Here is a 27,871-nt window from a genome sequence, read left to right as displayed (position 1 = left end):
GGAAATACTTCAACCCTAAAGAAGAAATATACTCGATATTTTGTGATTTGGGCTATTCATAAAGAATAAAAACGTTAAGAGACAGTAAATGTACGGATTTTAACTACGGCATATTGTTTTATCATAAATGGTAAGTCGTCGTAGTGATTTTGGTGAAATTGCCAATTGAAGTAGTTAGTTAGGGTAAGCGATGTATAATCATGGGATTTTTATGTCGGGTGATCCCATATTATTCTGGTATCATTTAAAGCTGCACTCTCACAGATTGAACGTTTTGACAACTTTAAAAAAACGAGCTTATTTACACGAAATTGCATGTAAACCAGTCACATATGACTGCTGACAAAAATAAGATCGCAGATTTTCATATTCAAGTTCAACTGATGTTTTATGCATTTTTCTTAAACCGTTAGTAACGCTTTTAGTCATAAAACATTAATTTTCGAACAGAAATATGAAAATCTGCGATCTGATCATTTGTCAGCAGTCTTATATCACTGGTTTGCAGATATTTACGCAAAAATGGGCTCATTCCAAAAAGGTTGTCGAAACAATCAATCTGTGAGAGTGCAGCTTTAACATATTACAAATGGCTTGGTGAATTAACGAAGCTATTTGTCCATCGGATGTTAAAGGCGCACATCATGGTTTTACACTTGATTTATGCACAAAATATTTATTATTTTTTAATTCATTATTATGTTTGAATTTTTTTTTTCAATGATCAAATAAAAAAAACACCTATAAAAGCAATATTTTTTAAACTGTGACATTTGAGACCGCGCAGCTATTTATCGAAAACCTCATGTATAAAGGCTAATATGTTTTTTTCTAACCACAAATCACATGCTTTTGTTTTGCTTTGATCATTCAAGTCAGATGATTTAAACATAATCATGCATTAAAGTTTATTATAATGATACGTTTCATTTGAGCATCTATCAAGTGTAAAACTAGGGTGTGCAGCTTTAATAGCGGTCAAGTTTATATGCCAATGATTAAAACAAATAACAACGTGATGCAGACATAACTGGTTACAAGTAATTACGGGCCTCTTAATGTGTCTTAAAAGATACCAGCGGCTGGGTCAACAACTTGTGGTCAGTCTGTTTGCTCTTAAAGATATAAGAAAGGGAAAGTTTGTTTTATTTTTACGTTTATTTAAGCTTCTGTTGACAGAAATTATGCCATGTGGTCGCGAAAATTGTATCGAATCCATAAGATTACGACCTTAATCTGTAAAAAACCTTGAGTTTAAAGGGGATAAATGGTATTGTTTTCTGATTGGATTAACCAAAGTACAAACGAGAAAAGATAACAATTTTCTACTTGAGAAGAATAAAAATGGTTCAATTTTGACGGAGTTTATATATTATCTGGCATTGCTTGTACGACGTACTTAAATTCTGATCTCTGATCAAATATTCGGAATATTTGCGATGGCTTAACACGGATGTTTCTTGTATCAATGTGTTATTTGAAGTTCATTTAGTTTTAATAGCTGTCGGATCCTGATGCACTTTTAATGAGTGAATCCTAAAACGCTCAAACAGAACCTTTTGGCGCTGATTGTATTTCATCTGACTCATTAAAACAGACAGAAATCTTACAGTCTTCACTAGCTTGCTTCTAGTCTGCACTTTCTTTCAAAATCGCCTGTTTAAAGCTGCACTCTCACAGATTGAATGTTTTGAAAACTTTTTTATTTTTTTTGTCTTGGAACGAGCCGATTTTTGCAAAAATCCGTGGAAACCAGTTACTTACGAATGCTGACAAAAAATTAGATCGCAGATTTTTATATTTAAGTTCAAAAATTGATGTTTTATGCATTTTTCTTAAACCGTTAGGCCATAAAACATTATTTTTTGAACTCAAATATAAAAATCAACAATCTTATTTTTTGTCAGCAATCGTATATCATTGGTTTGCAGATATTTACGCAAAAAATGCTCTATCCAAGACAAAAAATAAAAAAGTTGTAAAAATGGTAAATCTGTGAGAGTGCAGCTTTAATGTAAATTGGCATGGTGCTGCGCGGTCAAAATACTCTAAAAAGTATATTATATTAAAAGTACCGAAACGATATGATCCACTTTATCTACATGCTTTTGATTATTTATTTTTATGAGAAATGATAATATAAAGACCGATGACCACGGGCAAGTCCGATGCAAAAACAGCTTCATTTGAGATGGTATTCTTTAGATAGGATCTGATAAAGTCCTCATGTTGACAGCTCAGCTAAATGAGGCTGGCATAGCACAAGGACGGGGTCCTGTGTTCACCCCTGTATCCCAAATTAATTGAAACATTTACATTTCCTCTGACGGTTAGTTCGTTGGAGCAAAACGAGGGATGCAGAACAGTTCGAATTATTACCTTTGCATTGACCACGGGGTCAGCACTAGGTCATAATAGAGAATGGTTTCGTGGGTTCACATTCAAAAAGTGTTTTAAATTTTAAATAAAAGCAATGGGATGCCTAAGGGGGAAAACCACCATACTCCATACATTTGCAATATTGAATCTATAGTTTATTCAAATGACTAAAATGACTAAATGAGTTTATATATAATGTATTTATAAGTACAACACTTAGGGTAAAAAATAAGTGAAACAAAAACACCTACCGAACTAGCGGAGTTGCCACACTGTGTTCAAATGGAGAGCTTTTGTGAATTGTTAAACTTGAAGCTCTTTGAAACATCTTTGTAAATAATGCTTTAGTTAAAAGTGAGAGCGAGTAGTGAAATACAGTGTCAAATAGTTCGTTATCTCGATAGTTGTTAATTTTAAGGATTTCTCGAGTGTCGGGATTAACATCGTAAATTCCAGCAATGTGCAGACTGACTAGAGGCGTTGTTGATTAAATAGTAACTGTTATTAACTTTCTTTATAGTGGATATATGTGGAGAAAAACTTGTGAAAAAGGTGTTATAAAAACAAGTTGGATGATTAAATATGTGATATATAGTGAAGTGGAATTTTGTACAAATGTTTCATATATTAAGGACATATCTTCGAAATATATTAGGGGTCAGATTTATTCAGAGAACCTCCGGAAAATACCTTTTAAGCTGAAGTAAGAGGGGGTTATCAATGGCGCTTCACTCTGGCAGAAAACTGCAGCACATTATAAACAATCTCAATGCTGACCGCCACCCAGGATCCCACTTCCCGCTTCCCTCGCCGCCCTCCGTCCACGGGGATATCATCGCTTCCGGGGATCCACGGCCGCCCAACCGTCTCTCGCCGCGCGTCATGGTCGGGGTGGAACTTAACATTCTGAAAGGCCGTGGGGTAAGACAATCCACAGTGGTGTATACTGTATTTGTTTGATAGGTGTATTCTGCGAAATTGAAACATTATAGGGTTAAAAAACCACCTTCATACAAGCAGGTAGAAAATACAAAGGATACATACATGCACATACATTGCTTGATTTTCATGATAATTTGATTTTAGACAATTGTAAGTTCGAACTTTAACGACATATATATTAAGTTATCAGAAATAGTCAATGATCGTGTTATTTAATTGATTGAGAACAGCATCTGTAATACTGAAGGATAAAATGCATATTGAAGCGATAAATTACGCCACTTGTCAACATTGTAGAGACGTCACAGCGACTGTTGCAGCACGGGCTCCTCTCGGCACGTATCCCCCGTGCTGTCCAGCGTCCCGAGTTCCCGCGGGTCCGACCGGTCCTCGTCGCCCCCCGTCATCTCGTCCGGAAGTCGTTCCGGCAAGACATCTGCACGGATAGAGGTAGTGTAGTTCGGACCAACGTAAAACATAGGATACCGTATATCTAGCCATTGAATAAAAACTGGGAAGATAATACAAGAATTGTCAATGGTATACTAATTACGCCGAGGGCGACAACGAATATCCCCTTCCCCTTCCTCCTCCTCCTCCTCCTCAACATCATTATCATCATCATCATCATCATCATCATCATCATCATCATCATCATCATCATCATCATCATCATCATCATCATCATCTCCGTCGTCGTCGTCGTCGTCGCCATCATCATCATCATCAAAATCTCCTCCTCCTACCCCTTCACCTACTCTTCCTCCTCCTTATTATCATCATCATCATCATTATCACCACCACTACCACTACCACCACCACTAAGAGCAGCAGTAGCAACATAGCACCATCATCATCATCATCATCATCATCATCATCATCATCATCATCATCATCATCAACATCAACAACACCATTATAAAAAATATTTGGTGTGCTCAATTACCTCAGTCTGATCGAATGGTAACAAAGGTGAGATTTATACACCTTCCCTAAAATTAATCTCTAATTTATCTATAATAAATTTAAAATAGTAGAGTCATTCTCTTTTCAATACCGTTTTTCTTTTTATATATTTATTTAGAATATTTTTTTATCCGTTTTTTTAGAAGCCATGCACAACTAGTTCACATCATTTACTAGATAATAATGTTTTGGTTTAAAGAGTAGGGCGCCATGATGGCCGTCGGAAAAATATTAGTTCCGTACTTTGAATTTAATTAACAAATGTAGCTATTGAATCTGTAATTTGTGACTTCGTTTTGTTTGCACTATTTGATATTTACCATGGTCTTACAGACTGACTAAAGGAAAAATAGCAAAACTGTCCCTGTTTGGATATATTTTATGGTTACTAATGTCAACTTCTTCAACAAGTGTCAAGCCAGTCTTCCATATTTAACTTGAACAATCTATACAAAGACATTTTCAGTGTATGGTGTAAACAATTTTTTGACATGAGTTGATGAAACTGTTATTTCTAAATTCTCTTTATTATATGAATGAAAATTGTAACTAAATGTTTTGAGTTGCTTTGCCTTTTTGAATGTGACAAAAATGAGCATATAAGTTCTATGTTAACATGATGGGAAGTTAAAATGGCAACGCAGTCTAGTACAACGCCTAGTAAAGATGGCTCAAATCCGTCCAGTTCAACATGGATGGGCTGGAACGTAAGTATAAACTTGGGTTAATGGCATTATATGTATTGAAAATATAGTAAATCTCCAGGAGAAAGAATATGCCAGGTGTGTGACTCTAAAATAAGAGAGCTAAATTATTAGCACAGAGATCGAAGCGAACCAGATAAATGGTTCTTACCTTTTGGACTGATCAAGGTATTCTTGATTTTAACTCGAAACGTTGAACGCAAAGCCTGGTGCATGGCTGAATCCCAAGACCACAGGTACATTTAATTCTGATCTTACTAAAGGCAGCTGGTTTATGCCAATGTGCACTGCAGCAACTACTTATACGGTCTGTCTCCTTCTAAAAAAAAGGGAATGGTTTTTCCAAAGGGAATCTTGTAAATGAGAAATTTGAATGAAGTATTGAACAATGATAATGGTGAATTTGGTCTGATACTTAAGAGATATGCTTTATATATCTTGTTCTTAATTTTTGCAATAATTTATTAATACAATGTTCTTTTTCAGGATCAGTTGGATGCCTATATGCAGTGGATAAATTCACAATTAAAAAAGAAACCTGGAACTAGACTTGTTGAAGATTTACGCAATGATACAAGAGATGGAGTTGCCTTCATTGACCTTCTAAGTGTCATAGGTATGTGACCTGTTGTACATTGCATTACATTTTTTTACTGTGACAATATTTTTAATAATAATAAGTTTAAAACAAAAAATTAATGTTTTTATGACAGTATCATATAAGTAAATGAATTGACATATGATATGTGGTAATAGGTAAAAAGTGACATTTTTTGTGTCATGTTGTATCTCATGGCCAAACAATTATTGCTATTGTAATTACTTTTGAAAAATATCTCTAATTTAATTTTGCACAAAGTATTAACTATTTATTATTGTTTAAATCCAGTAACCTTTTGTTTTTGAAAACGTGACTGCCTTAACTGAACTCATTTTGCTACCAAAGTCAATATGACAAGGGTTAAGTTCTTGGTTTTTTAAAAGCTGGCAATCATTAACTATATCTGAAAGCTTGCAACAATGTCTTTTATTGTTTGTGCTACTATTTCTAGCTGGAGAGGACATAGCAGGAGTCCATGATGTGCCATCCACCTACGCAGAGATGAAAGAGAACGTGGAACGTATCCTGCATTTTATGGCAGCTAAGAAAATTAGGATGCATCACATTATGGCTAAAGGTTAGAAACAACCTTTCATTCCTTCATGGTTTGTTGCATTAGATAAATGGTTGAAAATAATTTCAATAAATGTATTCATTAAATCCCAATCTCGATACTTATATCAAAGAAACATTTCCAGTGCTGTTGAAAATATACAAGATTGAGATATAGTAATTTTTCTCTTCACCACAAAGTAGCTAAAATTGACATTGGTGATGAAATTGATCAAACAAAAGAGGTTAACTCTGCTGAAAATAACAGCAGTTGCTAAAACACTTATTTACAGTTTAGTGTGTGGAACGATCACATGACTTGCAAGCTGACGGAAAAAACATTGCACGCTTTTCTTAAACTGGAAAACCTTTTTGCACTATTTTTAAGCAGGGAAACTCAGCTCGTGAGAGTCAGTGACATTGTTATTGTGTTTATTTGAAAAATGATGTATGATCAGCCTGATACTAACTGGCATTGACAATTTTAGACTTGTTTTTATGAAATACTGTATTTGCCCTTTTTGGTACCATCTGGTGTCTAGTCCCTTTTAGGCAAGAAAATGATGCCATATGATTGATTTATATCTTGATTTTACACTTACAGACATAGTGGATGGTAACCTGAAGTCAATCATGCGACTTATTTTGGCCCTGGCGGCCCACTACAAGCCAAACAGCGTAAAACACTCATCGTCATCTAGTAGGGGATCTACCAAGTCAGACAGACGCAGTCCTAATGTCAGTGCCATAGCTCAGGTATGTGATAAGATTTTGTTGAGTGTTGCTTCATGCAGGTGTGCACTTAATTGCTATGTTAGAGGAACCAGTAGGCACAATTGCCATTGGCTGCTAATAGTATTTCAAATGGTGTATACTCAAAAAGAATAATAATAGAGAATTATTAATGTCAGAATGACAAATATTATTTCTGTTTAAATTTTAGCTACCACTTGTAGTTCCTTAGAACAAACCTTGAATTGTACTGTGATCATTTTAAAAACATCAACAAATGTTTCTTATACATATTTAATATTTATGTGTGTGTCTGTAAATAAATAAATTTGACAGAAGTTGTAAGAAATATTGAATGCTTAAAAAAACTTGATTTTTTTCATTGTGTTGACAACTGACAAATTTCTATGTATAGCAGCACCAAGGTCAGACAAATTTCTATGTACAGCAGTGCCAAGGTCAGACAAATTTCTATGTATAGCAGCACCAAGGTCAGACAAATTTCTATGTATAGCAGCACCAAGGTCAGACAAATTTCTATGTATAGCAGCACCAAGGTCAGACAAATTTCTATGTATAGCAGTGCCAAGGTCAGACAAATTTCTGTGTACAGCAGTGCCAAGGTCAGACAAACTTCTATGTATAGCAGCGCCAAGGTTAGACAAATTTCTATGTATAGCAGCGCCAAGGTCAGACAAATTTCTATGTATAGGAGCACCAAGGTCAGACAAATTTCTGTGTATAGCAGTGCCAAGGTCAGACAAATTTCTGTGTACAGCAGCGCCAAGGTCAGACAAACTTCTATGTATAGCAGCGCCAAGGTTAGACAAATTTCTATGTATAGCAGCGCCAAGGTCAGACAAACTTCTATGTATAGCAGCGCCAAGGTCAGACAAATTTCTATGTATAGCAGGGCCAAGGTCAGACAAATTTCTATGTATAGCAGCGCCAAGGTCAGACAAATTTCTATGTATAGCAGCGCCAAGGTCAGACAAATTTCTATGTATAGCAGCACCAAGGTCAGACAAATTTCTATGTACAGCAGTGCCAAGGTCAGACAAACTTCTATGTATAGCAGCGCCAAGGTCAGACAAATTTCTATGTATAGCAGCGCCAAGGTCAGACAAATTTCTATGTATAGCAGCACCAAGGTCAGATGTCTGGAATGATGAACAAGCCAAAATTCTTACACTAGTGCTTGGCATCAAAATAATTCAGCCTGCCTCGCAATATAAAATCAAGATTTAAAGCAAGCCCGGAAAGTATTGCCCAGTGTAGGCCATGTGAAAATGTGCTTACAGGTAGTTAAACCACTGTATAGCCATTTGCTGTCATACTGGTAGTATGTTCATAAATTGTATGTATATTTTGACCACTGTATAGCCATTTGATGCCATTCTGGTAGTACGTATGTATATTTTGACCACTGTATAGCCATTGGCTGCCATTCTGGTAGTACGTATGTATATTTTGACCACTGTATAGCCATTGGCTGCCATTCTGGTAGTACGTATGTATGTTTTGACCACTGTATAGCCGTTTGCTGTCATACTGGTAGAACGTATGTATATTTTGACCACTGTATAGGCTTTTGATGCCATACTGGTAGTACGTATGTATATTTTGACCACTGTATAGGCTTTTGATGCCATACTGGTAGTACGTATGTATATTTTGACCACTGTATAGGCTTTTGATGCCATACTGGTAGTACGTATGTATATTTTGACCACTGTATAGGCTTTTGATGCCATACTACCATATGTATATTTTGACCACTGTATAGGCTTTTGATGCCATACTACCATATGTATATTTTGACCACTGTATAGGCTTTTGATGCCATACTGGTAGTACGTATGTATATTTTGACCACTGTATAGCCATTTGATGCCATACTGGTAGTACGTATGTACATTTTGACCACTGTATAGCCATTTGCTATCATGTTGCTATCATAATTTTAGTATCGCAAGTATGTATATAAACCAGACATCTCGCTATATACTAATCAAACTATACATGTATCATTGCAAAATTTAAACTGCTTTGTATTACACATATGAACTCATTTCCAGGGAGCATCTGCCGCCCTGACAGCCGCTAGGAGAAACGTAGCCAAAGCTGGTAGCAGTTTCAGGCGAAAGGGCAGGGATTATCATCATAGGTAACTTAAGGGCAGATAAATTGGAAGTGACTACTTAGAGTTACATGTGTTTGTTTGTTTTTCTAAAATCAAAGCATGGTTATACCATATCTGACCATGGGCTACTTTCCATCTTTAAGGTTTTGAAGCTGAATGGTCAGTGATTTGAAAAATCTTGTTGAACTTGCTTGATCTACTTGATCTCATGTCGATCCCTTTTCAACGCATTGGTTTCCTATGCCTGATTTGGGTCATTTTTTTCAAATATGTAATGATAATATTCAACCAATTTTATTTTTCATATAAGGAGTGTTATACTTCAGCTCTATTGGCCAAAGGTCTGAAGAGTTTTTACCATGGCCCAGTGTCCGTTGTGATAGTATCTTAATAAAACTTTTACAGTAGTTAGATAACTATGAGAGCTTGTGTACTTTTTAAACCAGACATATCTGCCCATGTATTACTAAATTATGGCCTTTGAAATTACTAAATTATGGCCTTTGAAATGATCAAAATTGCTATTGTTGCCAAGAGAAAAAAATATAGTCTAAGGGAGGCAACCTGTATTCCTTGCCTTTGTTGAAGAGATAATAATTAAAGTTAAGGGAGACAACCTGTACTAACTTTGCAGTTGTTTTTTCCCTTGCCTTTGTGATCTATCCGCATTTATTTTCCCTTATTTTGACACAATTCCCATCTTAAAACACTAATATATGAAAAAGTTTAACGTAAATTTTTACCCAAATCCTGTATTAAATTTAATATGGAATATGGAATATGTTGTTGACCTTAAACTATAAATAACAAGCAAGAATGGAGGTGTTATACCTGTATATGCATAAAGAGAGGAGTTGCTCAGGGGTGGGCACATTCATATGGCTCCATCTGTCTGTACGGCCGTTTTTCATTTCCATGTTGTAATTTTGTCATGCTCAGTGCCATTTTGAAATAACCTGACGCAGATGTCTGGCACATACAGGCATCATGTTGGGTGCAGGTCCTTATCTCTTGATGTGTCAAAGTCCCTGCCTTTTAGTTTATCACTCCTGACACTTGAAGTCAACAATCATGGCGTCCTGCATATATACTTATTGTTTAAAATTGCTATTTCTGAATGTAAGCAATTTCCATTGAATCTGGCACTTTAAGGGCATCCATCATTGAAAATTATAGCTCTTGTTCATTTTTAGTTTGACAAAACTATATTTGGGGATTTTTAAATAAATTTTGTTATAAGAAGATGTAAAAAGAAATAGTTTGTTTTGTTATATATGCGCTACTTTACAAGTGGCCACTAAGGTAAAGGGTTTATTATGCCATTTTGACATTTCTGTTTTTTTCAAATGGTTTATGGAATAAATTTTTCAGACGTCATTACAACAATGAGAGCAGTTCAGACCAGTACAGTGACTCGGACACAAGTTTCCATGCAGACCACCCTCGCTATGTGCCAGGGCGGGAACGCGGCGATGTTGACGGGGCCAGTGCAGGCAGCTCTCCGACGAGCCACGTGCACAGCCCACCAACTTTGATGGCATCGTCCACGTCGTCTGTTGGAGCAGACACACCCCTCACCACCCTCTCTGTCATGTCATCTGTGTCCAAGAGTCGATCTGCCGATTACATCTCATGTAAGATACTACCACATGTACTGTTGCGTAAAGTTTGCGTTAATTATATATTTGTTCAAAAGTAGGCTGTATTATTTTATAACAATGGAAATTGGATTTTTTACTGAGTGCCAATATAATATGTTTTATGCAAATTTGTTCAGATGTGAGATTTAACACAAACCAATTTTCATTTGTCAAGCCATGCTATCTGGTCATACAAATGGCTTAACACTAAGGAGCTAATCTTTTGCCCACAACAGTGAAAAAAAACAGCAATTGCACGCTTCTTTGTTAAAGTGTAAAAAATTTACAATGTAATTTCACTTCTCTAAGGTAAAGACAGTGGTACGGAGCTTGAGGACAGTGTGTTCACCCCGGCACGAGGCCCCACCGTCCAGAAGGCCCAATATGACGACCTGCTCTCAGAGTACCTGAAACTGGCTGATGCAATGGCGACTATCAAGAAAGATCTCTCACAACTTCAGGATCTAGTAGGAACTATTATAGTATATCCGCAAAGTGCCCCTAATCCTATATAATCACTTTTCTAGTCCTCTTTTCTATAATCTGAAGCTTGCTTGTCATTAATAGAGCAAAGAGATTGTCTTGAGCTGTTACTGTGATGTATTTCTAAAACTTGGAATATTGCTGTGATGATAGCATGTGCATAAAATGACAAGTAGGAATCCACGCTATGTTATTCAAATTACTTAACAGAATATACTGTGGGAATGTAGGCTAGCGAAATTCTGTAATGCACGGCTATTTTCATTTTGACTGATGTGTTTATCAGGCGTCCAATCAAACGTCCTTTCTCAAGCGTCCAATCAAACGTCCTTTCTCAGGCGTCCAATCAAACGTCCGGATTTCATCTCAATATTTATTCATGAGTATGTGGTTTCAGCAATTAATTCATACATGCCATATCCTCCAACGGGGGAAAAAATCCCCCGGAATTTCGATCCATCCCCCGGTCTCCCGGCGGGAGATAAAAATCCCCTGGAATTTATAAGAATTTTTTTTTATATATATTTTTTTTATTTTTTTTTAGAAATTTCACATCAAGCAATAATGACAAAGTAAGTGAAACCACATTATGTGAGTGAAACTGAATGCAAAGAAACAACTCCACTAGGGTGAAATGCCAAAAGGAAACTTACAACAATTGATCAATTAATTTGTAGTAATTATCAAAGGCAAAGAAAGATTACTATTTTGGAAGGAAGAAATTAATTATTTATTCTATTCTCTTATTGTCTGAAAGTCATCAAGCTGATAGAATTAAGCACATTTTTTTAAAAGACCTGGGAGGAAGGTAAATTTAATTTAATTGTCTCGAAAACATATTTTTCCAATGACATATTTTGTTCTGCATGTGCATTACAGTATGACATGACAGTGTATCATAAGAATGTGATAAATCATGACATAAAACAATTCTGTATAATGAAAAAGTTAAGAGGTTTTCAAAGCAAACTATATGTGAATACATTTTTTCGTACTTGCGTCTAAAAATACTTTAAAATTTCGCCAACTTAGACCTGCTAAAAAAATCCCCTGAATACAACCAAAATCCCCCTGAATTTTCAGCCTTTTGAACAAATCCCCCTGAATGGTCTCCAGAAAATATGGCATGTAAATTTGCTCAGGGTGTTCAATGGATTTATTAGCCATGAATACACCTGGTAATGAGGAATGTGCAACAGGTGCTATGATCATGTTTCTTGGTATAAATTTTACCTTAAGCAAGTGAAACTGTAGGAAAATGATACAGAAATGATAATGAAATGTTCCGGATGGATTGAAATAGTGCTGCTGGTATTTGTTAAGATAAACCATTGGCAAACTAAATAATGGATTTAGGAGTCTGTAAAAATGTATTTATTTGAAGAGAATGATTCTTTTTGTTGGCCTTAGCTCATATTACTTGGATTGTAAGGAAATGTTATTTAAAACTTGTCTAATTGTTTACAGTTGTTGAGTGGGCAGCCCCCGGATGGAGCTGAGAGCAGGTCGCGGGAATACGTTGAGGGAACAACGCCGGAAGAACAAATTGTGAGTATGGGAAAATGGGACTTGGTGGATTGTTTTAACTTTGATAAACACGTAGAGACTGTATTCTTTAGATTAAGACTAAAAACCCAGGGGGCCCTGAATTCTTTGAGCAGTTTCTTGAAAAGTAATCTCTAGGAGGATTATGAGGGCTTTTCTAGTTAAACATATAACTACTGTGGGGAAGGGAAATATTGGGATAGTATATGGATAGGTGTCCTTTTTCCCTAATTATGACCTAAAAAGGATAAATTTGTTTCTGCAGGGGGATGGCATAATTTATAAGTGCCTTTCCCCCCAGGGGTTATAATGTTTAAATCGAATAGCCATGAATGTACACAGAGGATCTGACATGAGTTGTCATTTAATACCAATTTTTATTAAACGAGTTCAGGAAAACTGTTAGTTAGCGAGCCTTTGGCGAGCTTACTAACAGTTTTCCTGGACGAGTAAAATAAGAATTGGTATTAAATGACAACGAGGGTCAGATTCTTTTTATCACATGCTTTTTCCGGTATAAAATGGCAAAACAAACCCTACCTATTTCACCTGCGAGGCTGATGAGCCGAATATCACCAAGTGTTGTCATTTCCCGCGCTACATGCATTGCAGGAATGTAGTACCAGGATTTATTTAAAACAGCATATATATACCCGATCGTTTTAATTCCGTTTATTTAAGAATGCATTCTCAGATGATATCCAGTAAAAATCACACTGTAAACACTTTAATTTTAACGAAATCTTTCTTTCTGTTATACCGGAAGTGAACATACCATCATGACGTCATCTAGTAGATGTGACGTCATAATGTTTATGTTCATTTTCGGTTAAAATAAACTAAATTTTGGACGCTTATAAATTTGCTTTTTCAAGATATCAAGACGACATACTTTGTTATCCTCTTAATATTTAGAAAGAAATTCAACTACTCTAACAAAACAAATATTTATTATAGAAATAAAATAAGAATTGAAGGTTTGGTATACAGGAATATTACCAATTAGCAGTTCCTTTTTGCCAATTAACTTTTTATATAAATGTGGAGCGATATATTTTCTGACCAATAGATGAAGAGCAATGTTATAATACACATGTGTAATATAAAAAAAAATATGTGATGGTTATATTAAACCGGAAACAAGGTGTAGCATGTGATAAAAAACTTTTTAAAATCTCTTTACTAAATTCCACTACTAAATTCCAAGGATTTATGTCAAAGCATTCCCTTGGCCCTAAAGTCCCGAAAATCCTTTTTTCAAGCACATTAACACATGTATCTAAGACTGAAATCCTAGAGGCATATTGATGTATCAAAAAGACTTGTTATCACTTGATCACTATAAGTAAAAAGTCATTATACATTATTTTGTTTATCCTTCCTTCAGGTGATACTTCAAAGTCAGTTACAACAGTCGAAGGACGTTTGCCAGGAGCTGAGGGAAGACCTTTCCAAAAACAAGCTCGAACTCATGAAGGTCCAGGGTGTTAAGGTAGGGTGTTTTAAAAAAATTAATAAAATGGCAATTTCATTTTTTTTTGTAATAATGCTTAATTATCAGCTTGTCTTCTTTGAAGAAGGCATTGTGATAGGCTTGGTGTGGATGTTGGTGTTATTGTGTAAAAAGATTAACTTGGATATTTTTCAGACACCATTCAACAAAATAATAAGTAATAAGTAAAACTTGGTATACATGTAACCAGAGACAATATGCAGAACAATAGCAAGACCCATGATTCTGGCTAAGACAATTGCTCTGTTGTATAACAGTCATCAAAATTAGACTTTGGTTGAACAAGCCCAAATTCCAGCATAAGTGTTTGGCATCAATGTTATTTACAATCCCTACTTTGTAAAATCCAGAATTTGAACAAGCCAGGATAGCATTTTAACCAGTGCAGGGCTTGTGGGCTTGTTTTATACTACTCAAAATTTGATAGGGATCATGCTTTTTAATATAAAGTACATACATATTTCGAGAAAACGATATATCAACACTAAATGTTATCAAATGGCATTGTTTCAGGTTTCAAATGTCATAAGATATCAGTACCAAACCAATTCTATGAAAGCGTAACGGACTCCTAAACATGATAGGGGACAAAATCAGGCCTATATCAAGTTGTCAACAAATTTAGAAAGTCAACAGAATATCTTTGAACTTTTCTTAAACCAATGTTAGCGTGTGTGATGTCCAGGAGCCTCAATAACTGCTTGACATCGCCTCCGCATGTTGCTGATAAGCCTCCGGAGCTGTTGCTGAGGGAGTCTGGCCCATTCCTCATGAAGCGCTGTTCTGAGCTGAGGAACCATTGTTGGCTGGACTGGACGAGCAGAAACAGCTTTCTGAAGCATGTCTCAGGCATGTTCGATCAGGTTCATGTCGGGGGAACGAGTTGGCCAGTCCATTCTCTCGATGATAGCATTTTCCAGAAATTGGTTTGTGATGTTTGCTCTGTGTGGACGCGCATTATCATCCATGCGAATGAAATCAGGACCAATTGCACCTGCATACGGTCGAACATAAACGTCCAGGATCTTGTTACAATAACGAACAGCCGTCAATGTACTGTTTTCAATTACGTGTAAGACTGTTTTCCCATGCATGCTGATTCCGGCCCATACCATGACTGAGCCCTTGCCATAACGGTCATGTTCGGTGACACAAGCTGGAGCAAAACGTCCGTTACGTCCCCTCCACACTCTGGAACGTCGATACAAAACTTTGACTCGTCTGTAAAAAGCACTGTGGTCCATTCGTTTAACGTCCATCCAACGTGTTGACGTGCCCAGTCCAACGCTCTTGGATGTGGTATCGGGTCAATGGGATGCGAATGGCCGGTTGTCGTGCCATCAAGCCAGCAATATGCAAACGATTTCTGATGGTTTGCGTTGAAACGATTGTGGCGTTCTGCAGTCATTAAGTAACGAAGTGGCGTTACAAAAGCGGTAACGTCTGGCTTAAACCGCAATGTAACGATCCTGAACGTCAGACGTAGCATTTGCACGACCACCACCATGTCGATTTTAAGCATTTCCATTCGTTTGATAACGATTCCACATCCTGCAAACTACACTTTGTGACACATTCAGGTGTTCTGTCACAATCCTCTGAGGCAACCCTGCCTCCAGCATTCCAATGCCAACATGCATTTCATCAGGAGTTAAACGTCTTCTGTTTGGCAAACGCAATGTGGTAGATGGTGCGGGTAAAAATCGAATACACGAAGCGAAAAACAAGAAATGACCACATGTTTTAGTTGTAACATGTATGCCAAATGCCTTATTTTGTGGGTATGCAGTTTTCCGTGCCGCCCGTGCACGCGCTGGTAGCAATACAATCAAAATAATCGAACATTCTAGAGGTCAACGAAGGAATAAAACTAATGCTTTGAAATTAAATAAGCATGCTTATTTGGTTAAGTTTTTACAAATAACTAATCAAGTGATCCTTATCAAATTTTGAGTAGTATAATTTCGACCACTCTTGTAACCCTATTTTTAGTGAAACAAACAAGAGAAGTGTTGGTGTTTGTGCCGCGTCACGCTCTTGTTTTGTTCCTCATAGCCTTTTTCATTTATTCATCAAAATAAAGACAATTTTACAATGAATAAAATTTAAATTTCGTGTTATAATCATAATTTAAATATACACTCATCATAAAACTAAGTTTATTATCATTATAAAATAAGCATTAATGTATTTTTTATATTGATTGTATATGTATTAAGTCTGTTGATGGAGATTAACAGAAGTTGATGAAAATGGTGGGCCAAATTGTTAAGCAATTTCTGCTATATATATATATTATATTTGAAATCTGAGCAAGCCCAGAAAGTTTTTTACCACTGGAGGGCTTATGGGCTTGAAGAAAAAATGAAAATATGACAATGAAAACATTTTCAACAGGCATCTAAGACATTTAATACTTTTTGGTTCTGAATCCTGCAAACTCAAACTTAATTTTAGGGATTTGGGTCTGTTATCATCTGTTATGTGTTGTTTTCAGTAAATAAAGAACAAAAAAATGAAAATCTGGAAACGTTAATGTATTTACACTAGGATACGTATTTGTGTTTCAGTCTGGCCTCCAACAGAGAATCACAGACCAGGAGACAACCATTTCCCAGCTCAAGTCTGAGTTACTACGCAGAGACTTCCAGAAACAAAACTTTGACTCCGAACAGGTATGGGAAATTAATGTGCTGTGTGGTATCTTGTTTGGTTTAAGAGGGGGTATGGGGAATTAATGTGTGTTAATGTGCTGTGGGGTATCATGTTTGGTTTGAGAGGGGGTATGGGGAATTAATGTGCTGTGGGGTATCTTGTTTGGTTTGAGAGGGGGTATGGGGAATGAATGTGCTGTGGGGTATCCTGTTTGGTTTGAGAGGGGGTATGGGAAATTAATGTGCTGTGTGGTATCTTGTTTGGTTTGAGAGGGGGTATGGGGAATTAATGTGCTGTGGGGTATCTTGTTTGGTTTGAGAGGGGGTATGGGGAATTAATGTGCTGTGTGGTATCTTGTTTGGTTTGAGTGGGGGTATGGGGAATTAATGTGCTGTGTGGTATCTTGTTTGTTTTGAGAGGGGGTATGGGGAATAAATGTGCTGTGTGGTATCTTGTTTGGTTTGAGAGGGGTTATGGGGAATTAATGTGTGTTAATGTGCTGTGTGGTATCTTGTTTGGTTTGAGAGGAGGTATGGGGAATTAATGTGCTGTGTGGTATCTTGTTTGGTTTGAGAGGGGGTATGGGGAATTAATGTGCTGTGTGGTATCTTGTTTGGTTCGAGAGGGGGTATGGGGAATTAATGTGTGTTAATGTGCTGTGTGGTATCTTGTTTGGTTTGAGAGGAGGTATGGGGAATTAATGTGCTGTGTGGTATCTTGTTTGGTTTGAGAGGGGGTATGGGGAATTAATGTGTGTTAATGTGCTGTGTGGTATCTTGTTTGGTTTGAGAGGAGGTATGGGGAATTAATGTGCTGTGTGGTATCCTGTTTGGTTTGAGAGGGGGTATGGGGAATTAATGTGTGTTAATGTGCTGTGTGGTATCTTGTTTGGTTTGAGAGGGGGTATGGGGAATTAATGTGTGTTAATGTGCTGTGTGGTATCTTGTTTGGTTTGAGAGGGGGTATGGGGAATTAATGTGTGTTAATGTGCTGTGTGGTATCTTGTTTGGTTTGAGAGGAGGTATGGGGAATTAATGTGCTGTGTGGTATCCTGTTTGGTTTGAGAGGGGGTATGGGGAATTAATGTGTGTTAATGTGCTGTGTGGTATCTTGTTTGGTTTGAGAGGGGGTATGGGGAATTAATGTGTGTTAATGTGCTGTGTGGTATCTTGTTTGGTTTGAGAGGGGGTATGGGGAATTAATGTGTGTTAATGTGCTGTGTGGTATCTTGTTTGGTTTGAGAGGAGGTATGGGGAATTAATGTGCTGTGTGGTATCTTGTTTGGTTTGAGAGGGGGTATGGGGAATTAATGTGCTGTGTGGTATCTTGTTTGGTTTGAGAGGGGGTATGGGGAATTAATGTGTGTTAATGTGCCGTGTGGTATCTTGTTTGGTTTGAGAGGAGGTATGGGGAATTAATGTGCTGTGTGGTATCTTGTTTGGTTTGAGAGGGGGTATGGGGAATTAATGTGTGTTAATGTGCTGTGTGGTATCTTGTTTGGTTTGAGAGGAGGTATGGGGAATTAATGTGCTGTGTGGTATCTTGTTTGGTTTGAGAGGGGGTATGGGGAATTAATGTGTGTTAATGTGCTGTGTGGTATCTTGTTTGGTTTGAGAGGGGGTATGGGGAATTAATGTGTGTTAATGTGCTGTGTGGTATCTTGTTTGGTTTGAGAGGGGGTATGGGGAGTTAATGTGCTGTGTGGTATCTTGTTTGGTTTGAGAGGGGACATGAGGAATTAATGTGCTGTGTGGTATCTTGTTTGGTTTGAGAGGGGGTATGGGGAATTAATGTGTGTTAATGTGCTGTGTGGTATCTTGTTTGGTTTGAGAGGGGGTATGAGGAATTAATGCGCTGTGTGGTATCTTGTTTGGTTTGAGAGGGGGTATGGGGAATTAATGTGCTGTGTGGTATTTTGTTTGGTTTGAGAGGGGTTATGGGGAATTAATGTGCTGTGTGGTATCTTGTTTGGTTTGAGTGGGGGTATGGGGAATTAATGTGCTGTGTGGTATCTTGTTTGGTTTGAGAGGGGGTATGGGGAATTAATGTGCTGTGTGGTATCTTGTTTGGTTTGAGAGGGGTTATGAGGAATTAATGTGCTGTGGGGTATCTTGTTTGGTTTGAGAGGGGGTATGGGGAATTAATGTGCTGTGTGGTATCTTGTTTGGTTTGAGAGGGGTTATGAGGAATTAATGTGCTGTGTGGTATCTTGTTTGGTTTGAGTGGGGGTATGGGGAATTAAAGTTGGGAAAGCACTTGCCAAACTAGTTATAAAGATTGGAGGAACATACTCCTTGATAAGAAAGGGAAGAGATTTTGATGTAGAAAGTTAGTTCAATAATTACTGTATTGTGTACTGTGTGACATGATTCTATTTCCTTTCATTACAGATTAACATTTCCAAACAGATACAAGATAAAGACAAGATGATATCAGATTTAAGAGTAAGTTTATAAGAATAACTTCATGCTCATGTATGTTGTATATATTAAAGGTATTTGGCTACTGAAAAATTTGTAATTGCCTTTGGGAATCCAATGATTTCTATATAAATGTCTAATTCTAATGCTCAAAACGGCAAATGAAAAAAAGGGAATAAAGGAAATACTGATTAAATGACAAGTTAAAGTGACAACTATTATGATAAACTCTTGTATTAGCCCAACATGAAAAATGTTTTGCACCCTGGAGCAATATATACAGCCTTTTTTCTTATTTTCAGGATAATTGTGTGTTTTTATTCAGTGTAAGATAGCAATATATTTTATTAAATAAGCACCAAATTGATATCCCATAACTTTTCCACTAGTGAAATGTGTAGTGAAAGGAGCTAAAATAAGAGATACAGTCAACATGCATTTCAATAATTTCACTGTTTCAAATGGTTCTTCTGGATAAAATCCACCATTTTTATACCCCAGGCCAACAGGGTTTTAAGGGAATATATTGAAGTCACCTTGTAGTCAGTCCATTACAATTTTCCATGTCAGGAGCATAATTTAAAAACTACTTGATGGAATTTCATTCAACTTCACACAATGGTAAAGCACAATGAGAAGCAGTGCTTTGTACAAGAACCATAACTTTTTTTTCAGATAATTATAGTTCTTGCCCTTTGTTACTCTCTGTCTGAAGGACGGCTTGAAAACAACTGGATGAAATTGAATAAAACTTTATACAATGGTAAAGCTCAATAAGAGAGAATGCAGTGTACAAGAACCATAACTTTATCAACAGCATAGTCATTGGTATGTCGGATTTATAAATATTTCACTGCCATTTCCTATCAGGCCAGCGTTTGGGGGTATTCACATTTAGTAAGAGCTCAAGTTTTCAATAAACCCATGAAGGGTGTTAAATAGAAAGTGTTTATAAACCAGTGTTGCCGTGTTTGTTTATCAGAAAGACATAACCCGTCGAGACCAGCGAATAGACCACCTCCAACACGAGATTCAAATGCAGATAGCAGATAAAGAAAGCGTGACAAAGTCCCTAAAGCTACAGGTTAAGGAGCTTGGCGATCGTTTCCGTGTTGTAGATGAGACTGGTGTATGTATTTTCAGTTTGCTTGCTTTGTGAATGATTTATGTGCTCTTCGTTTATTAATTTCTATTTTCTGTAAATTTGTATTTAAGACTCTGTTTGAATGAGGAAAAATAGTGTTCGATTCTATGTGCTTCAGCAGCTAATGTTATAAATACAATTACAAGTTGTCCCCATGTTAACTTTAGGCAAGTTTGCACATTTGTGTTATTTGATTGATAATAGTTATTATTGGATAAATATTGACCAATCAATAAACATTTTGGTTAACTTTGACCCCGTCAAAACGACATAACTAAAGACTTAACCAGTTTTGTTCATTTTGCTACTTCTGAACAATGAACAGTTGCTTTACCAGTATATCTACCATTTAGTTGTTAACAACATTTTTGCATTATTCTCTTAATTCTGTAGATTTAAATATTCACGTTCTTGTGTTGGCTGCCTACCTTAAGCATGGGACTGCTTCAAATTTCTTTGTATTTTATTTGTTTTGTAAAACTAAGCAGTGATTTTCTTGGAACATTTTTTTTAAACGCATGTACCTTGACTTTTAAAGTGGGAAATTAATTTAAAATTGGGAAAATTAGAGGAAAACGTAATTTCACAGTTTAGATTAACAAAACAGTTATTGTGTGATTGCTTTGTTTTGTGCAAATATTGCTTTTTATTTTAGAAAATCAATGTTCTTACAGAAGACATAAATTTGTAAAAATGGTAAGATTCTATGCTTGGGAAAACATGCAAGTAAATTTAATAATTCCAACAAAAAGAAAGGTCACTGCTTTAGTGTTACTTCTTCATAACTAAGCTGTTTTATTACCTGTAAATCTGCATGCCCCCTCCAGGCTTCATTACGGGCGAGAGTCGCCTCTCAAGACCAACAGATGGCTCGACTGGCTGGGAAAATCCTTCACACGAAACATGATAAGAACGAGCACTTACGACCCCAACCTGTAAGATGTTGTCTTTTAGACTTTGATTTTGCTTATATTTCTATTTGCTTTTATCAGATCTCTGATATCCAAATGTTTGTTGCATTGTTTTCTGTGATATTGCACAAGCCATGAATGTCTGTGTATAGGACGCACCCATAGATGCAGGCAAAAAATAGGTGACAATGTTGTCAAATGTATAAATGTTTGATACAGTGTTAAAGCAGGAATGTTGTCAAATGTGTACATGTTTGACACAGTGTTATGGCAGGAATGTTGTCAAATGTGTACATGTTTGACACAGTGTTCAAGCAGGAATGTTGTCAAATGTGTACATGTTTGACACAGTGTTCAAGCAGGAATGTTGTCAAATGTGTACATGTTTGACACAGTTTTGGAGCAGGAATGATGTCAAAAGAGTATATGTTTGACACACTGCAAAGGAAATTAAATGTTGCTTTATATTGGCTATGCTCCACTCTTTTAAATATAATCGATTAACTCCTTACTTGATAATAAGCATGCCATTGATTAGAATGACCTTTTCACTTATTCCAATGTGTTTTGATTCATGTTGGTTCCAAATTAAGTGCGTTTTCCATTATTTCCATGGGTTTACTCAATTTTGCCTCTGATGTGGAGCTCTGGCTTAAAAAATGTCATTGTTCGATTCATTTAGCCAAACAATCACTTGTTGGCTATTGTATTTACAACGTCTTATACAGCAGCTACATTTAAATTATACCTTCAAGTTAATATTTCTGGAAGTATATTGGATTGAAACTTTTTATTCCTATTTGAAACCTTGCATCATTGTTATCTACCTCCAGACTGGAGCGGACGAGCTAGGAGTGTTACGCGAGTCCCTCGGCAGCCTGCGTCAATGTTTTTCCCCCGCTGACCCCCACCAGCACACTCTGGACACTATCGAACAGGGGATATCTACGCTCCTTGAGAGACTGCCCTCCTCACATAACTCAAGCAGCAGTAGCTCCGGGCATTTGGTGAGAATGTGCTCTCAGTCTTTGAAATTTGCTTAGTAAAAACAACAAAGTATGTGAATTTTCTTAAATATCTTAAAATGATTTTTAAAGGTATAATTTTGTACATAGGAGATTATCTTTTCATTTTTTTATTAAAGTATGCAATATTTATCAGCAAAAGTTATGTATCATGAGTGTAGTATCTAAATTCAAGCATCCATGTATATTTAATACATACATGCCATATCCCCCGGAGGGGGAAAAAATCCCCCGGAATTTTGACCCATCCCCCGGTCTCCCGGAGGGGGATGAAAATCCCCCAGAATTAAAAAAAGTGTGTTTAAAATTACGCAAATTTATCACAGGGTTTAATTATATATGCCTGTTTACAGTTATAATGCCCTTCCTGTCCTGAAGCTTAAATGGATTATCAACTGATGGTGTGTTTTAACAACACCTATTGGGTGACACTTAATAAATCAGCGATCACATTTCATGCATTGTTTTGATTGAAACTGACAGAATTTGCGTAAGAAATGTCAATTAGACTGGTCAGATAAAAGGTCGATTTTTATTGGTTAAAATTTTTATCCAATCAGAGAGGATGTAACAAATTAAAGTGTTCTTCAAAACATGTGTCATTGTCATCAAAAGGATTAATAATTTAAAGGTGACAGTAAATTAGTAAATAAAAGGATTAAAATAACTAATAGACAATGCTGTTCTTTGTTATGCCTCACTAATATGTTTAAATACATGACATTGACCTTCATCGCAAATATCGGAAAATAACAGAACTTCCAGAAGAGAAACTGAAAGTAGACAATTAGGATGAAATGACTTTTATTTATTTATTATGGTGGTGATGTTTTTATTTTTTGATGAATGCCAAAAGAAGATATGTTTATGAACTTAAACAATAAATTATGCATTTGCTTTTTATCAGAAGCAAACAAATCTGACTATTTGGGAATTGAAATGAAAAATATTGATAATTCATTCCATTCTCTCTATTAGTCTGAAAGTCATGATTTATGATCATAGGCAGCAGATTTTGTATCCAATTTTAGAGGAAGGTAAGCCCATTAAATTGTCTCTGAAACATATTTTTCTGTGAAGTATTCTATTTTGCAAGTCAGTGCTTTTATTATGCAATATGGCTGTGTCTCATAAAATATAGATGAAGTGCTGGAAAAAGCGGTAAACAATGTGAATTGGCACGTGTGTCATGCCCGTAATGGTACATGGTGATGATGAAAATCCCCTGGTATGTGACCCAAATCCCCTTAAATTCTGGACATAATCCCCTCGGGAGCCTTTCAAAATTATGGCAAATTGTTTTTTTCGTACTTGCGTCTTAAAATACTTTGAAATTTTAAAGAATTAGATCTGCTAAAAAATCCCCCTGAATACTACCAAAATCCCCCTAAATTTTCAGACTTGAACAAATCCCCCTGAATGGTCTCCAGAAAATATGGCATGTATGCTAATAAAAAAAATCTTGTGAAATAGATATCATATTTTCAATAATATTTTTGCAGGGCGGGTATGACCAGCATGTGTCTCGGAAGCTGAATTTTGACGGCACGGGTGATATACGCCGCTCCCCGATCACTGCCATCCCAGGTAGTAGACAAACAAGTGAGTGCCCCACCCGTGTGTCACTGGGTTTGTATAGAAACATTACACCCTCCTAACACCCCCTACACATAGACACACACACACCTATACCTGTATAGCTAGGCTGTGAAATTGGTCGTCATCCAGTCTAAATGTTGTAGGTTTTTGATAGAAGGGAGGATAAAATCCCATCTTGACGTTTGCTAAACAACCGTCAGGGTTCGTATCATTGAAGATCTTAGTAGTCAAATCAGAAATGTTAAATCTGTAGAAACATCACAGATGGCAACAACTTGATTGTTTTCATTTCCTGAATTTTGTTTAATCTGAATTCTGGCTGAACTTCTATTCACTTAAGTGGTAACAATAATATGACACTTAAGTGAATTGGTGCAATTCACTGCCTTCTTAAAAAAATTCATAAAAACATGTATACTTGCATTATATTGTATTTTTCCCTATGTCAACTTTTTTCCCAATTTGCCTGGAATAGGAGGTAAAAATAATTCCAAAAGAATTCACTGACTTATGATCAACATACAAAATTCCAGTTTCATTTTTAATTAGCTTGTCTATTTAAAGAATAAGGAGAGCTATTCTACACAACCTGGCTGCGGCTACGTCAGTGTTGTCAGCTGATGGCTGCGTCACACTTTGGTTAGAGTAGCACCTTCAAGCCCAGGAAATACACCATGAATTGCATTGAAACTTTTGATATATTTTCCCAACTATCCAACCTATTTAATTAATGGAGTTAGATAATGTTTTTTTAATATAATGCAAATCATGGGCCTTATTATTCGACTTGAAATTCTGGTTACGCTTTTGCATGTAAGCACATATAGGTTAATATCACAGCGACTTCTTGATGTCTTGCATTGAGACTTCATACAATACTCAACAATCAAACATACTTAAATACTCAAGTTGGATAACTCTATCTTGCATATAATGTAAGGTTTGGCCTTTTACTACTTGACTTAGAAATTCTAGTTGAGGTTTTGCACTTAATCTAATTTTACAGTGATCCATGCATATTTCACCAAAACTTAATCAATCCTTATACTTAAAGTGGGGGAATAATCCAGTGCACCGTCTCTGTGACAGCTCTTGTTTATTCTGCATTTTGTGATCATACAAGGCCTAGTTAGCTCATCTGTATTTCTTCTGTCATAGCCTGATGTTAAATAGTAATGTCTTTAGGGTATATGTTTAAATTACAGTTATAAATAAACTTATATAAGAAATATTGGTTTGCCTTCATCTGCTGTTTTCTTTGAACAAAATGGAAAAAAAATGTGTTTCAATACCAAGATGCTTGCTCAATTTTATTTCTGCCTAGATTAGTAGAACAAAATATTAAATTGGTGTATTCATTCATACATGAAACATTAAATCATTTCAGCTTGGTTTTAAGTCAAAAGCCTGGATGAACAGTTTTGTAGACTTATGATTTATATCTAATTCCTGTACCACTTTTGATCCCCTTGCAGGTTTCAACCCCAACAAACTTGATAGTCCCCCACTAACCAACTGTACAAAGGTGCTCTATTTCAAAGACAGCTCTACTACGCCATCGATGCTCACCATTAACAAGAGGTAACATGCTTCAGTCTCATTGTGTAGCATGCCAAGCATGGCAGAAACATAGAGATTACTTTGTCTGGCGTCTGTGTCATCGTCATCACACGATTGTTTCCAATCAATAACTTGACAGGTGACACATATGAAATCACAGAATGCTAGTTTAATGTACAGGTTTGTGTCACATGTGAAGCATAACAGAGACACAGATCATGTTTGCGTCGTTATCATTTCACGTTCGTTCCTGATCAATTACTTTTAAATAACTTGATATAAAGCCTTCAAATGTAGTATGCACATAGCCATGGTCATTAGATGAGCCCTATTGGGTTTTGGGGTCAATAAGTCCAAGGTCAAGGTTGTGGTGACCTTCATTAGACAAGTGACATGTGATTCACCGATTCTAGTTAAATGTACATCTTTGGTGGCTTGATTGTGAGCTTTTGGGATTTTTAGGCAAAATTTACCATGATTATATTATTCATTACAAGGAGACAGACATAAGACAGTTTAAGATCAATATTAACAGTTTAACATGTAGGTTAGTTACAAAAAAAAGTGGATTTCACATTATATTTGAAGCATGCTCAAATCTTAAGTATGCTCTTGTAGTAGTCATGTTTTCAGCTGTGAAGTTATTTTTGAGACATAACATCATTATATTGAAAATATTTTCAGGCTAGGGGAGATCACTCTACACGATTTTAAAGGCGCGTTTGATCGGCCAGGCCAGTACAGATACCATTTTAAAGCACTTGACCCCGAGTTCGGCACTGTGAAAGAAGAGGTGAAGGAATGCATAGAGTTATGACAATCTCACAAACGTTTAATATTTTCATCACTGAATGTCCTTTATTGGATTCTTATTTAACTAGCTTGTTTTTTTGTTTTTTTTAAAAAGGCGTTCAGGTAATGTGATTGTCTTGGTATTGCAAATAGTTAAAACCATTCAAATTCTTAAAATGAATCATGGTAGTAAGCCAGAGATAAAAGTGAAAATGTGCATGTAAATCATGTCCTATAAATCTTGAATAGGTTTTAAAATTGTCGAGTTATGCCCCTTGGACTAAAAAAACACATCCACAACACATCCATGACACATCCACAACACATCCACGACACATCCACAACACATTCATGACACATCCACGACACATCCACAACACATCCATGACACATTCATGACACATCCATGACACATGCACAACACATACAAAACACATCCACAACACATCCATGACACATCCACAACACATGCACAACACATCCACAACACATCCACAACACATCCACAACACAAACAACACATCCACAACACAAACACAACACATCCACAACACATCCACAACACATCCACAACACATCCACAACACAAACACAACACAAACACAACACATCCACAACACAAACACAACACACCCACAACACAAACACAACACATCCACAACACAAACACAACACATCCACAACACATTCACAACACATCCACAACACAAACACAACACAAACACAACACATCCACAACACTCAAGCTATGGCTTTCACTCGATGCCCTTTTTTAATGTAGAAGATTAGTAAATTTATGCTTATAATAACACTTTGTTTTCTGTTCCTTTAGCAATGAAACTTGTTTTTTTAAATATTGATAATTGTTTTAGAAACACAGATGTTAATATCATAAAATTCTTACATTTCAGATTTCCAATGAGGAAACCATTATACCGGGGTGGGAGGGTAAAATTGTGGCCTGGATAGAGCCAGACACAGGCCAATGATTTCACTTCATGTATAGAATGACATTAAGAATGGGATTATACCTAATCCAACATATACATACGTATTACCCCACCTGTTAATTTATTTTACTTTTTACTGATTATTGATTTTGGACTGAAACTGTTAATATCAGATCCAAACATTTAATATTGGAGTTAAACTGTTACTGTTGAACCGAAACTGTTACTATAAGACTAAAACTGTTAGTATGTGACTTTAACTGTTAGCCATTGACTCGAACTGTTTATGTTCAACTGAATATGTATATATCAGTCTTAAACTGTTAATAATGATCTTAAACTGGTGATATCTGGTGTGAGCTGTTACAAATTAACTACAACTGGTAATATTAGACTCGAGCTGTTGAGCCAAGGGGCCAAGATTACGAATAGTCTTAAGTCTGAGTTCAGACTCAAGTTGTTGAGCCAAGGGGCCAAGATTACGAATAGTCTTAAGTCTGAGTTCAGACTCAAGCTGTTGAGCCAAGGGGCCAAGATTACGAATAGTCTTAAGTCTGAGTTCAGACTCAAGCTGTTGAGCCAAGGGGCCAGATTATGAATAGTCTTAAGTCTGAG

General features: G+C 36.4%; 1 protein-coding gene across 3 annotated transcripts; it reads left to right on the top strand.

Annotated features, from left to right (window-relative positions):
• LOC128233779 (dixin-like) lies at positions 1-27,853 on the top strand. 3 transcript variants are annotated; one of them, XM_052947629.1, is made up of 20 exons: positions 1-130; positions 3,078-3,300; positions 3,619-3,771; positions 5,478-5,607; positions 6,044-6,169; positions 6,749-6,900; positions 8,955-9,043; positions 10,391-10,653; positions 10,969-11,126; positions 12,610-12,690; positions 14,075-14,179; positions 16,771-16,875; positions 19,246-19,299; positions 20,258-20,404; positions 21,247-21,354; positions 22,164-22,337; positions 23,858-23,957; positions 25,430-25,535; positions 26,199-26,307; positions 27,218-27,853. In XM_052947629.1, the coding sequence occupies exons 2-20, from the start codon at positions 3,100-3,102 to the stop codon at positions 27,293-27,295; spliced, it is 2,439 nt and encodes an 812-aa protein (XP_052803589.1). In that variant the 5' UTR covers positions 1-130; positions 3,078-3,099; the 3' UTR covers positions 27,296-27,853. The 3 variants fall into 3 exon arrangements, with proteins under 3 accessions (XP_052803589.1, XP_052803590.1, XP_052803591.1); XM_052947630.1 differs by lacking the exons at positions 1-130; positions 21,247-21,354 and having other exon boundaries at positions 2,826-3,300; positions 27,218-27,852; XM_052947631.1 differs by lacking the exons at positions 1-130; positions 3,078-3,300; positions 3,619-3,771 and adding an exon at positions 4,500-4,994 and having other exon boundaries at positions 27,218-27,851.
• Positions 27,854-27,871: the final 18 nt, after the last annotated feature.

The sequence above is a fragment of the Mya arenaria genome, chromosome 5 (assembly GCF_026914265.1).
Source record: "Mya arenaria isolate MELC-2E11 chromosome 5, ASM2691426v1".
NCBI lineage: Eukaryota > Metazoa > Mollusca > Bivalvia > Myida > Myidae > Mya > Mya arenaria.
The sequence above is the reverse complement of the archived record's forward strand: the minus strand, read 5'-3'. Positions and strand labels throughout refer to the sequence as shown.

Excerpts from the sequence above, each read along its gene's own strand:
- LOC128233779 (XM_052947629.1), top strand. The coding sequence starts at position 3,100 with ATGGCGCTTCACTCTGGCAGAAAACTGCAGCACATTATAAACAATCTC. Across the intron at positions 25,536-26,198 it reads ATGCTCACCATTAACAAGAG|GCTAGGGGAGATCACTCTAC; the intron begins GTAACATGCTTC and ends AAATATTTTCAG. Across the intron at positions 26,308-27,217 it reads TCGGCACTGTGAAAGAAGAG|ATTTCCAATGAGGAAACCAT; the intron begins GTGAAGGAATGC and ends CTTACATTTCAG.